Source organism: Staurois parvus, unplaced genomic scaffold (assembly GCF_062004578.1).
Source record: "Staurois parvus isolate SC_StPar_1 unplaced genomic scaffold, SC_StPar_1.0 ptg000011l, whole genome shotgun sequence".
Taxonomy (NCBI): domain Eukaryota; kingdom Metazoa; phylum Chordata; class Amphibia; order Anura; family Ranidae; genus Staurois; species Staurois parvus.
The window spans coordinates 34,815,449-34,827,673 of record NW_028317807.1 but is presented as its reverse complement, the minus strand read 5'-3'; the positions used below and the strand labels follow the sequence as shown (position 1 = coordinate 34,827,673).

The 12,225-nt window shown below is 38.8% G+C and overlaps 1 protein-coding gene across 1 annotated transcript in view; it reads right to left on the bottom strand.

Annotated features, from left to right (window-relative positions):
* Positions 1-485: 485 nt before the first annotated feature.
* MREG (melanoregulin) overlaps positions 486-12,225 on the bottom strand; it is a 75,400-nt gene continuing 63,660 nt past the window's right edge. Inside the window, exons 5-7 of the mRNA XM_089672352.1 lie at positions 5,651-5,741; positions 4,631-4,794; positions 486-2,445 (exon numbers count right to left, since the gene is read on the bottom strand). Of these exons, the coding sequence (XP_089528478.1) occupies positions 2,344-2,445; positions 4,631-4,794; positions 5,651-5,741 (357 nt within the window). The 3' untranslated portion in view covers positions 486-2,343. The remainder of the gene's footprint in view (positions 2,446-4,630; positions 4,795-5,650; positions 5,742-12,225) is intronic.

Below are 12,225 nucleotides of genomic sequence, written 5' to 3'. Positions count from 1 at the left end.
CAACAACTACCAAAAGGCAAAACGTTTTTCAGTTTTGGATGGAGTGAAGTGTGATTGGGACACCTGTCAGTTTTTATTTCCATCTGTGCCCCTATTAGGGAAATTCACCCGCTATATTTGTCCTGTTTATTATTATCATCAAAAGTAAAAGAACTCCCAAATTTTGGGTTGTTCCCAGAAAAGTAATAGAGGAGAAATTTTCTAATGAGGAAACTAGTTCTAGAAACCTGGGGGTCCCTAAGGAATTCCCTAATTTGCAGGGATTTTCCCGCACTTCCTATTCTGGATATGGGATATGAAGTGAAGCTAAATCTCCCCAATGGGTCACAGATGACAAAAAATAAACGGATAGGGATTTTAACCCCCCCCCCCAATTTATCAAAATTGAAAGAAAAAAAAAAAGTTGTGCCTATAGTTCTACTTTAATTCTCTAGTTTGTTTGGACTTGTTCTGTAACCAAACAAAAAATAATTACACTTTTGCAATTTCCTTTAAATATTGTTTTTATTAGGGATTTGGCACCTTGGCACTGCTAAGCTGATAAAGAGAAAGAAACAAACATGAACAGAGGAATTGCTGGAACATCATTGTGATAGTTGTCCAATTCATAGACAGGCTGTAAACTGTAAGCAAAGATATAAAGCGTTTCTTGTCGGATAAAATCCATCTCTAGGATCTTTATAATATTGCAGCAGAACAAATAACATACATTATATACATTTTATGCAGTTTCTCACTTAAGCAATACAGTATATAAGATATTTGTAACATGAGAGAAAGAAAAGACCTGTACATTGCTTGTAGTGGCTGCTCTTTCTTGCCGCCAGACATTTACCCTTGCTAAAAGAACAAGACAACTTAGACAGTACATGAGGCATCCACCCCTCGAGACTTGGCCATGTCTCTGAGTTATGGACTGCACACATAGTTCCTTAATTGGGATGAGAGTAATGTGCATCATCACTGCCCTTTGTACGGTCTCAATGAATAAACCCATAGTGTAATTTTTAATTGCACCTTTGCCTTTTGGAAGCCAAGCATAAAAAGAGCTAATAAATATACACTGAGAATTGATGTATACTTGCTGTATAAAATAATAAAAACAACTGGATTGATTTAGCCATTGTTCATCAAAGTTCCATCACCTAAGTTTACTGAAAGAGGCACAGGGAAGTCTTTTAATGGAGTAGAAGTCCATTTAGACCTAACTGGAATGTGTGATTCCATTAAAATCATAGCTAAACTTTCAACGTGTTCACTGTTACATTATTATTTAAAGAACACCAGTTCACAGCACATTGGTGGTAGCCCAAATGTGCTGGAACAATATTCAGCTCACTAAGACACCTTCACGAAGGGTGCACACATCTTCATGAAGCAAGACCTACGTTAGTGAGGCTTGAGGAGAACATCCGGTAAATTTTTTCAAACATTTTCAATATCACGTTATAACACGGATATTAATGAGCTCCAAATCACAGCCACCAAACAGAAGTCACCTATCACAGAGCCAAGTGGAATAGGCTGAATTCTGATTGGCTGGTATAGGTTACTGCACTTTGAACAACATTACTGCTTGCCACATTCCCTTAATGAGCAAGACAAATTATTTTTTAAAAGTGGCCTACCATACCTTTTTAGTTTACAATTACATGTTACCGATATTATCCTGGGACACATTTCTCCTGATGAACATTGGTCTCACCTCACCACAATTATTATATTTTTTCTGACTTCATAACTGTAATCCATGCATTGAAATGCAACATTTTGGCACATCTTTGCATTTTTGGCACCATTAATTGACTTTTACAGCTAAGACACTAGACTTCAGCTTTAAAGTACAAAGGTCAACGAATTTGCCTTTTTGGGAGGCTATGCAGCATACAGGTTTTTTTTTGTTGTTGTTTTTTTTTTTTTTTTTTTAAATATTAGATTATAATAAAATGGGAAAATGTATACCAACATTTCCAGATCCCACATCTACATACTTCCAGAAAATGCATGGTTCTAAAGACTGAAACATCAAGTCTGTGGAAGCTTTGATAGGTTGTAGGAAAGTCTGTCAAACAGTTCATGAGAAGGAAGAAACTGAACATTTTCAGTGGAGGAATTGAAAACTCATCTTGGAGACAAATATGAGATTCAGTGCTGAGGTTCTCTTGGCTTTTGGCCATTCACTCCACATCATTTGGTACTGAGAGACATTCATTCTGAGAACCAGACCAGGAAGGTAACATTGAGATGTATCATTACTCACAGCTTAGACAAAGAAAACAAGGCCTGGTGATACAGAGGTCTCTCTTGTTCTAAACTGGGCTGGGTGGCAACGTACAATGACCTTCACTTGTTTATTATTGAACTTGTTTCCATATGTGTTTTGGGATACTTCTTGTAAGCGATGTTAAAGAAGTCTTCCACTGCATCAAGACAAATCAGCCGGTCCTAAGACAATCACAAACAGTATGCATTGTTACTTAACAGGAAAATATAGCCCAGCTCTACCATTCTGACTGATTTCAAACCATAAATTCTTGCCATTCTATGTATATAGTTGAACATGAGTGAAACCATCCCTACAAAATGTGCCCATCATGGCACCATCCCTTCTTTATAGATTACCAACTCTTTTCAGCAATACCCTTCATTCTGGAAAGAGAGAAACCAAAGTAAAATGTGCCTTTACAGGAACATAGAACACCTTAACATGAATCAATGGATCAACAATGCCAGGTTCTGGAACTGTAATCATGTGTCTACCACAGCTGTAATGATATGGCAGCTAACACACTCTGGTGCATGATTGTAACTCCATTTTAATCATGCAACACAATTTTTCATTTTTTGTTATGGCGTTGTACAGTCAGGTCCATAAATATTGGGACATCGACACAATTCTAACATTTTTGGCTCTATACACCACCACAATGGATTTGAAATGAAACGAACAAGATGCGCTTTAACTGCAGACTGTCAGCTTTAATTTGAGGGTATTTACATCCAAATCAGGTGAACGGTGTAGGCTGAAAAAACAAAACAAACCCATCAGAGAGATAGCAAAAACATTAGGCGTGGCCAAAACAACTGTTTGGAACATTCTTAAAAAGAAGGAACGCACCGGTGAGCTCAGCAACACCAAAAGACCCGGAAAACCACGGAAAACAATTGTGGTGGATGACCGAAGAATTCTTTCCCTGGTGAAGAAAACACCCTTCACAACAGTTGGCCAGATCAAGAACACTCTCCAGGAGGTAGGTGTATGTGTGTCAAAGTCAACAATCAAGAGAAGACTTCACCAGAGTGAATACAGAGGGTTCACCACAAGATGTAAACCATTGGTGAGCCTCAAAAACAAGAAGGCCAGATTAGAGTTTGCCAAACAACATCTAAAAAAGCCTTCACAGTTCTGGAACAACATCCTATGGACAGATGAGACCAAGATCAACTTGTACCAGAGTGATGGGAAGAGAAGAGTATGGAGAAGGAAAGGAACTGCTCATGATCCAAAGCATACCACCTCATCAGTGAAGCATGGCGGTGGTAGTGTTATGGCGTGGGCATGTATGGCTGCCAATGGAACTGGTTCTCTTGTATTTATTGCTGATGTGAGTGCTGACAAAAGCAGCAGGATGAATTCTGAAGTGCTTCGGGCAATATTATCTGCTCATATTCAGCCGAATGCTTCAGAACTCATTGGACGCCGCTTCACAGTGCAGATGGACAATGACCCAAAGCATACTGCAAAAGCAACCAAGGAGTTTTTTAAGGGAAAGAAGTGGAATGTTATGCAATGCCCAAGTCAATCACCTGACCTGAATCCAATTGAGCATGCCTTTCACTTGCTGAAGACAAAACTGAAGGGAAAATGCCCCAAGAACAAGCAGGAACTGAAGACAGTTGCAGTAGAGGCCTGGCAGAGCATCACCAGGGATGAAACCCAGCGTCTGGTGATGTCTATGCGTTCCAGACTTCAGGCTGTAATTGACTGCAAAGGATTTGCAACCAAGTATTAAACAGTGAAAGTTTGATTTATGATTATTATTCTGTCCCATTACTTTTGGTCCCTTAACAAGTGGGAGGCACATATGCAAAGTGTTGTAATTCCTACACCGTTCACCTGATTTGGATGTAAATACCCTCAAATTAAAGCGTACAGTCTGCAGTTAAAGCACATCTTGTTTGTTTCATTTCAAATCCATTGTGGTGGTGTATAGAGCCAAAAATGTTAGAATTGTGTCGATGTCCCAATATTTATGGACCTGACTATGTTCCTGTATAGGTTTTTTTAAATCCCCATATTACTTTGGTTTCTCTATTCCCAAAATTGATGGTATTGGAGAAAAGAGTTGGTAGCAATCTTTTTGCCATTCTTGCTCCCATGTGCACAATGTATCCACTGTACTTTTGCATATATTCAAATAGGACCAGTTATCCTATAAAAGGACACCTAAAGTCAAAGTCAGACAACCCCTTTTAGGCATAAAAAACATTGGTGACTGGTTACATGGCTGAAAATACATAGTCATATGATGAATGCCTTCAGCAGGAATCAGGTAATTAATGCCTCAGGAGGTAAGGGGGAGTGGGGTTTATAGTTGAAAATCAGTAATCATTGACAAAATACATTTACCATAATATAGAGGTATCTCTCTGGCAAGTCCCATCCAGCTGGGAAGATGGTTGTCTCATCTGCCAGTCGTAAAAGCATTTCCATGGCCTTTTTCATGTTCTTTGGGCTACTGATGGTGCTTTGCTTTGTAACAGACAAAAGGGATTCTGCTTCTTTCTGAAATCCTGAACAGATAAATCACATTAGTAGACTCTAGAAGAGTAAAGTTAAATTTGAACTTCAGACAAACATTTTTTGGACATTTCCACTGGAAAAATAAATGACTACTATTTGTGGCTGTTGGTGCTTTGGGAAAATGCTTACTTTCATTCAGCCCATATGGTACAGTAAGCACCAAACATCTGGCAACAAGACCTACAAGTTGTTCTAAGATTGGAAGAGGGGGAGTTCAAGACTTTGTCTGTCACTCTACCAGTCACAGAACACTTTGTATGCTGTGGAAAGAACACAAGACGTTTTCAGAATGGAGCAACTGCAGAGTGAGAAGCTATCATGTGTTACTCCAGCCAGGAGTGTAAGCCTCTGTGTCAGATGTTCGATCAGCAATCACATATGGAGCACAATTCTTTAGGATTAATTTTTTTTACAGGGCAAATCTCTACAAAAATATTTTAGGTTGAGCTTTAAACCCAAATAAAGAAGCTACATAATAAAGTATTGTGTAACAGACGGTATCCTATTTTTTCCATATACTCTGCCAGGCGTCAGACCAACAGAAATGTTTCAGGGATCTCTGACCAAAAGCAGAGATTCTTTGAAGATGGATGATGTACAAAGGCTTCTTTAAATGGACTGTCTACAGCTTTTACTACCCATCCACTATTACAAACACATTTTACATTTCAGATAAAGATATTATATATACATAATACACACACACATGCACACACAGATATGCTAGTTTACTTTATTAGCAACAATATTTTTGCTGCATATTATCTAAAATCAAGGATACAAGTTTCTGATTTAAGCCCCATTCATTATTACAGTTGTATTATTGATGATTAGTACACAGCATACCCAAGTCCTCCAGTATCTTTCTCCATCTCGTTCTCACTTCTCGTCTTGCTTGCCTCAGGGTGTAAATTTCATAGTTGAGTTTCTGCCATTCCTGGATGTTGACAAAAAAGAATTATGACAAGTGAAGACACAAACCCAGCATGCCATGTATACTTTGACAGCAAAGATTTAGGTTTCATTTTTTTAGAATATCTTTAGAACAGTAAGTTGCTTGCTGTTGGTTTGCTACGCAGCTTGTGTCATGTGTTAGAGGAATTTAGCAATAGATACAGTATACATACATTAGAAGCACTGCATTTTAATATAAAACTATGCAACTCCTTAAGAATCTAAAAATGCACCCACTGTATATTTGTGATTGTATTGAACCGCAACAAGTAAAAGAAGCAAGTTAAATGTCAATGACTATAATAGAAGTTCAGTAAATCGTAAATAGTATCACTCATCTGACACAAGGTTATCGTCCTCGCAGCTATTTAAAATGCCTTTAAACCACAATGTAATTTACTCTCAATTGCAAATCTGAAATACTGAAGATGCTACATATGAGTACAGTACATCAAGGCATTCAGTGCTCCCCAGTAAAGGTGGGTTTGATAAGGTGGTTTGTATGGCATGTAAATGAAAATTGTTCCAAAAAACACAATGGTTAACTAGAAAGTGATTTTGTTGCCACATAACCTATCAAGACATCATAGCATAAGGTGCCATGGTATGATATTTCACATGACACATTTTTGTTTATTGTGCACTTTTTTAAATTGTCCAAAACTTTTCAAGTTACAGCTTAAAACACTAAACATGTAAAGTAAATGAAACTGCAGAGATTGTTAATACTAATATTAATATACATTTAGAAGGGGAAATAATTTTCTACATTCAGTAAAGACTCAAACTGCTTGTATGTCTTGCCAATAATGGAAAACCCAATTTCTTCCATCTGAATCATCTCCTAAACCCTTCATTCTGCATACTTTCTGAGCATTAAGCCCTGACTGTACTCTATGAAGTGGCCAGAAGAATTCTCAGTGGACAGCTAGAAGGTGGGTTTTACCTGCTACTTCTCCTTAATCTTTTCTCTGCATCTAAAGCTGGCTATAGACAAGTAATTTTGTTGTTTTTTTCGATCAGTCAGCAGCTGAACAAATAAATTACAAATCACACAATTGAGGTGGAGGGAGGAATATCCCACACCAGGACACTGTATTCTGACAGTGGGATCTGAAGCTGTAAAGCAGCTGCAGATCAACAAAAGTTTTCCAATTTGTTTGTTCGAAAGAAGTCAGTCTAATGATCAGCTTCTATCAAAAGGGAAGGCCACACACTGTTGGAAACTTTGGCTGCTTCCTGCTGAACTGGTTGACTTTTGATTGTCTATGGCCAGCTTTACACTGTTAAAGATGCCCTACTGCTGCAATCTTCCCCATTATGGTTTTCTTCATATTCATCTGTTCAAATGGCCATCTCATCATCACCAAACTTTGTCAGAACACTCCAAGATCAGTCCCTGGCCCAGCACTCTGTCTATACTATCTGTCTTGGCACACTTGCCTTTTTCTGTAGCCTCAAATACCTTGTATGCAAATGTATTGGTTTTATTGAGCTTTTTCCCTGTCTTGACCATTTAAAATGCCTGTGGACAATTTCTTCAAGGAAATCTCAGAAGTCTCATGAACAGCCCAATATTTTCAGTGGAATAATTCCTTTCCTTACCCTATGAGACTTGCCTCCACCTGTGTCATGTTTCTGTAATTATGTTGCCTGGAGTTTGTAATTTACATTCCTTAATTTTTTAATGAGGGCTACACATTTGCTGCTTAGCAACATGATATTAAAAGCTACCCTCCAGTCAAAGCCATCTGGTTAGGGTTTCAGTTTTTCGTGCAGGAATAGCTATAATGAACCAGACCATTATTTGTTGATGATAATCTGGGAACCTTTTTATATAGCCTGTGTGGCATCTCTCACTTACGAAAAGTCTGAGCTGTCAAAGTGTCAGTACGAAGAGGTTTATCACACCCACCATTCACATTCAAACCTGTTTTGGAAGTAAAAAGTGATTTTACATCAACGTGAGAGATAAAACTAACAGTACAAACTTCAGGAAGCTGAACTACCCCATACAGGACCTCCCTGGAACTTGTCCTGGGCCAGTCCAGACACCATTATTCAGGATGTCAGACAACGGTGTTCATGCGTGCATGGAACGGCATGTGGTAATACAGTTTCTTGTGAACGAAGGCATAAAACCCATGAATATTTGCAGAAGACTTCAAGCACAGTATGGTGGTGAGACCCTCAGCAAAAGTAAGACACTGCAATGGTGTAAACATTTCAAAGATGGCCGTACGTTTGTCAGTGATGATCCCAGCCGTGGTGGTTTCCAACCCACAGCAGTTATTCCTGTGAACATTCAGTGCATGGAACCCCTAACTCTTGATAATTGATGCATAACCTGTCATGAAATTGCACAAAAGATAAATCTTTCTGTGGGAACAGTGAACACAATGATCATGAAGTGATTCAGGCTGCCCTAGGATGGTTCAGGTGTACTGACAAATCTTTCTATGCCAAAGCTTTCCAGGCATTAGTTAAACTCTGGGATAAGTGTATAAGCCTTGGTTCACACTGATGAGGTGCGGAATTTGCAGAGTTTTCTGTGCAAATGTTGCACTGTATCAGAATCGCCTCCATTCATGCTAACAGGTGTGGATGTGTATGTTAAGTTAACAAGACCCTGAAATCGGTCCGCAAAATGCAGTGCAGAATCTCATTACATAGGTGTGAATACCCATGAGATCCAATTCTAGTGTGGACCCAAAAAAAGGGGTCCTGCACCTTTTTGGTGTGGGTGTAGTGCGATTAGAGCCATACAAAATGTATGGCGCCAATCGCACTGCAAACAAATTGCATGTGATTTGCACAGGAATATGGTACGGTTCCTGTGTGAATCACATGCGATGTACCGAACTGCATATATGTGAACCTGGGCTTAACGTAGCAGGGTAGTATGTCGAAAAATAAATGAAGTTTCAACTCCTTGAAATATGTTCTTTAATTAAATAAACTCAAAAGTCCTGGTTTGATTTGAATGCCCTTCATACAGCATATAGAACATATTTTCTCATCCAGGGTTTCCCCAGAGATTGCTAGGGGTTTATTGAGCTGTGGCCCACTAAAAAAGTTATCACTGACAAAAATTATTTTTTAAGCTGACTGTAAGGGGGATTCTTCCCAATGGTCACAAACATAAGGAGCATTCTTCCCAGCTACCACCATACTTATGTATCTGGAGCTGTAGATATTAGTAATTATTAGCAGGGGTTCAGGACAGGAATTTTATTACAAGAAGCTTTTTAGGTTAAAAGAGTTGAGAGGCTGCAATAGAAAAACGGAATGGATGATAATATATATTGTGGATAGCCTTAGCAGTGAACGGACTTATTTTTTTTGCTTCCAACATTGCCTCAACCTCTTGTTCAACTGCCTTGTTTGCAATACACAAAAAATGAAAAAAATTGTACCATGAGACTAAATCTCCATTTGCAGAGTAATAAATCTTCTAATAATACTTTAAGCTCTGCAAGCATTCTCTAAAAAAAAGATTAATTTATGGTACATTATCAGAGAGTGCCAACATACAATCAACAAGGTGCACTCCACATAATATAGAAAAACACAGCAACATCGATGGTTCTGTGTAGCTTAGATAGTCTTTACATTCATATTTATAAAAATGGGAGGAATAGCTGTTCATCTAAAACTGATATTTATCTGGAAAGTTCTGCTTTACACAGCGATCAAACAACAAAAAAGAAAAATTCCCAGCTCTAACTTGCCAGCCAGCCTGCAAACAAATGGAATTAAGCTGTCTTTAACAGTATGCATTAAAAACAGGGGTTTAGTTAGCACACATTTGCAAATACATGCGTAAGCCACAGAGCCTTGTCACAGCACCCCAGTATTCTGTAGTTCCGAACGCTCCAATTTTAAGATCCCCCATAGAAGAAGCACATGTATTTCATGAATAGACCAAGGGCAGATGGACCTGAAGGAGCCCACCCCTCCTTAAAAAGGTACAGGAGCGCACTGGACACCCAGCATGTAGTACAATGGCAGCTAAGTTGTACAGTGCACCCTCGACCAACAATTCAACAGTACAAAAAATGGCCACTGCCCCAGTCTATAACTGGCCTTCACAGCAAGGAGCACATGGAAGGGCGACACATGTCAAACAACAAAAAGAAAAATTCCCAGCTCTAACTTGCCATCCAGCCTACAAAGCTGTATCTGTGCAAGCCACAGTTATTGAAATGCCAAAACCAACCTAAAACCAAACTGGCATTTCAGTGTCTATGGTTTGCAAAAATGCAGCCTAGACAGCACTCAGGCTACATCTTTCCAAACCACAAAACACACAGAAACAGCAGTTTTTTGATGTTCTACATGATATAGGCATTATCCCACATCTGGTTCAAGCTATATCCCTGTTGCATAGGGTAGCAAGAATGAGAGAATGCACATTTATATATGAAGAGAGATTGTCAGAAAATTGTAAACTTGATATACAAAAGGAACACGTTCAGGTCCAGGTGATGAGTACAGAGCTGGGATTAGGGATAACAAATTCCTTACAGATCTTCTTGCCAGTTCAAATCTCATTTAACAGAGCAGCAATTAACCCTCATGCTGCAAACTTGGGAAAGGCGAGGGATTACTTACCCACATGAGAGGAAGGCATTGCAAGATTAGAGTTAAAGAACAGCAATTGTTATACAAGAATCTGTGAGAACAAAGACGTCACAGAACTTTGTGGCTTAATGGAATACTTCCATAATAGCCAGAATTAAAACCACATCCTCCAACAACGTGCTTCCCAGTTAAACACAATGTTTGAAACAGAATACCAGGAAAACAGTTACCAATACTGTAGTTTTGCTGTTTTGCCTGGAAAAGGCTTTTTTATTCTGTACAGTCAGTCCTGCGAATCTCACACCTCTTCCACACTTAAAAGCCAGGTCATTAATTCTACCAATTCTTGGTTCAGCTTTTCTGCTACCTGTAGTCCCCTTCCTGTTAATTGCACAGATGTGATCATGCCCTTCCACTGTCCAGTTAACAAGCTGGAGGTGAAGAGGTGAGACTGAAAGCTGAATTCCTAAGTCAGGAAAAAAAAATGCATGCCCTGCCTGGCTGTACAGTGATGCAGTTTTAAAATGTGTATGCTGTGTCTTCAGGTGGGTCCATCTCACAGTCCCTTTCAGCTTCTGTGTATTCAGATGCAAGCACCACTCATCCAGCTATGTGCATCCACTTTATTAATAGTCTTCAAGACACCATATACAGCAAGAGAAGACACAGTGGAAGCAAGGAAACAAAGTTCAAACAAATATTCATGAATAAGTGCCAGCAGTGTGAAACGCGTTGACTGTTTTTCCTAGCTCAAACAATGTCTACTTTTGCTGTATATGGCATTATGAAGATTATTAATAAAGTGGATGCAGTTTTTCAAGTGTTCAACCCTTTGGATTCTATTGCATTTGTTCCATAGTGTTGTAGTTGTTTGTAAATCACAAGTCTAGCTAAACAGATCCTTATGCCAGCATAACAATAACTGTATACAGTGCCTATATTATTTAAAAGATTTATTTTCTTTTTTTAAAGAGGTTCACCAAAATATACATCAATGTCCCATTTTTTCATTGTAAACTGTAAAAATGGATGTTAGCAATTTTAGTATCAGACACTACATGTATATTTGAAAAGTGAACAAAATTGCATTTATAGATATCTAAAGTCTCACAAGCTCCTTTGGTCCAGAAGAGAGCATTGGCTAGTAAGGTAGAGTGGTTAGTAAGGTACAGTATTTGGTCAAAACCATTGGTTATTAGGTATAGAACTGGGAAAACCCTGAAGGCGGGAAGGGAAAATGGTTAGAGTTTCTATAGGGATCCAAGCATCATGCTAGCAAAATTTAGGGCAAGGGTAGTGTAAAGGGGGGGGGGGGGCCTTTGTTGGGGGTTGGGAAGTCGGAAAACGAGAACGTGGCCTCCTTTTTCTCATGTGTATGGCAGAAATTCTGGGGAGTATTACGAATTTAAGAAAACAAATAAAATCATATAAAACTCAATAAAACCAGCTAGCTGTATGTTCTGCTGACTCATTTCTACAGTAAGGGCTGAGTTGAGATTTTCCATTGTCTGTATATCAGCCACCCTGGTAAATTATTGACTCAGCGTTGGAGGGTTTGTTTGTTTCCATTGTAAATGCATGATTTAGCTTCATTTTAGAGATGGATCAACAAATGATTTTTTTATATAGCTAAATTAATGTCAGATTTAGAAAAACAACTGCCAGGTTGAGAGGGAGCTCTCCCTAGGTTGTGTTATTATTTGGGTAACCTGTTGCCAGAAGGGAAGCTGCATAGGTCAGTCCCAAAAAAATAAGTAATAGAGTACTCATATGGGCACTGCAGTGTGGTAAGAGCTTGACAAGGACAGATGGGTGTCCTGTACTGATGGATCACAATCTTGTAAGTGATCTCTTGATATTTGCTACAAATGGAGGCTTTATGA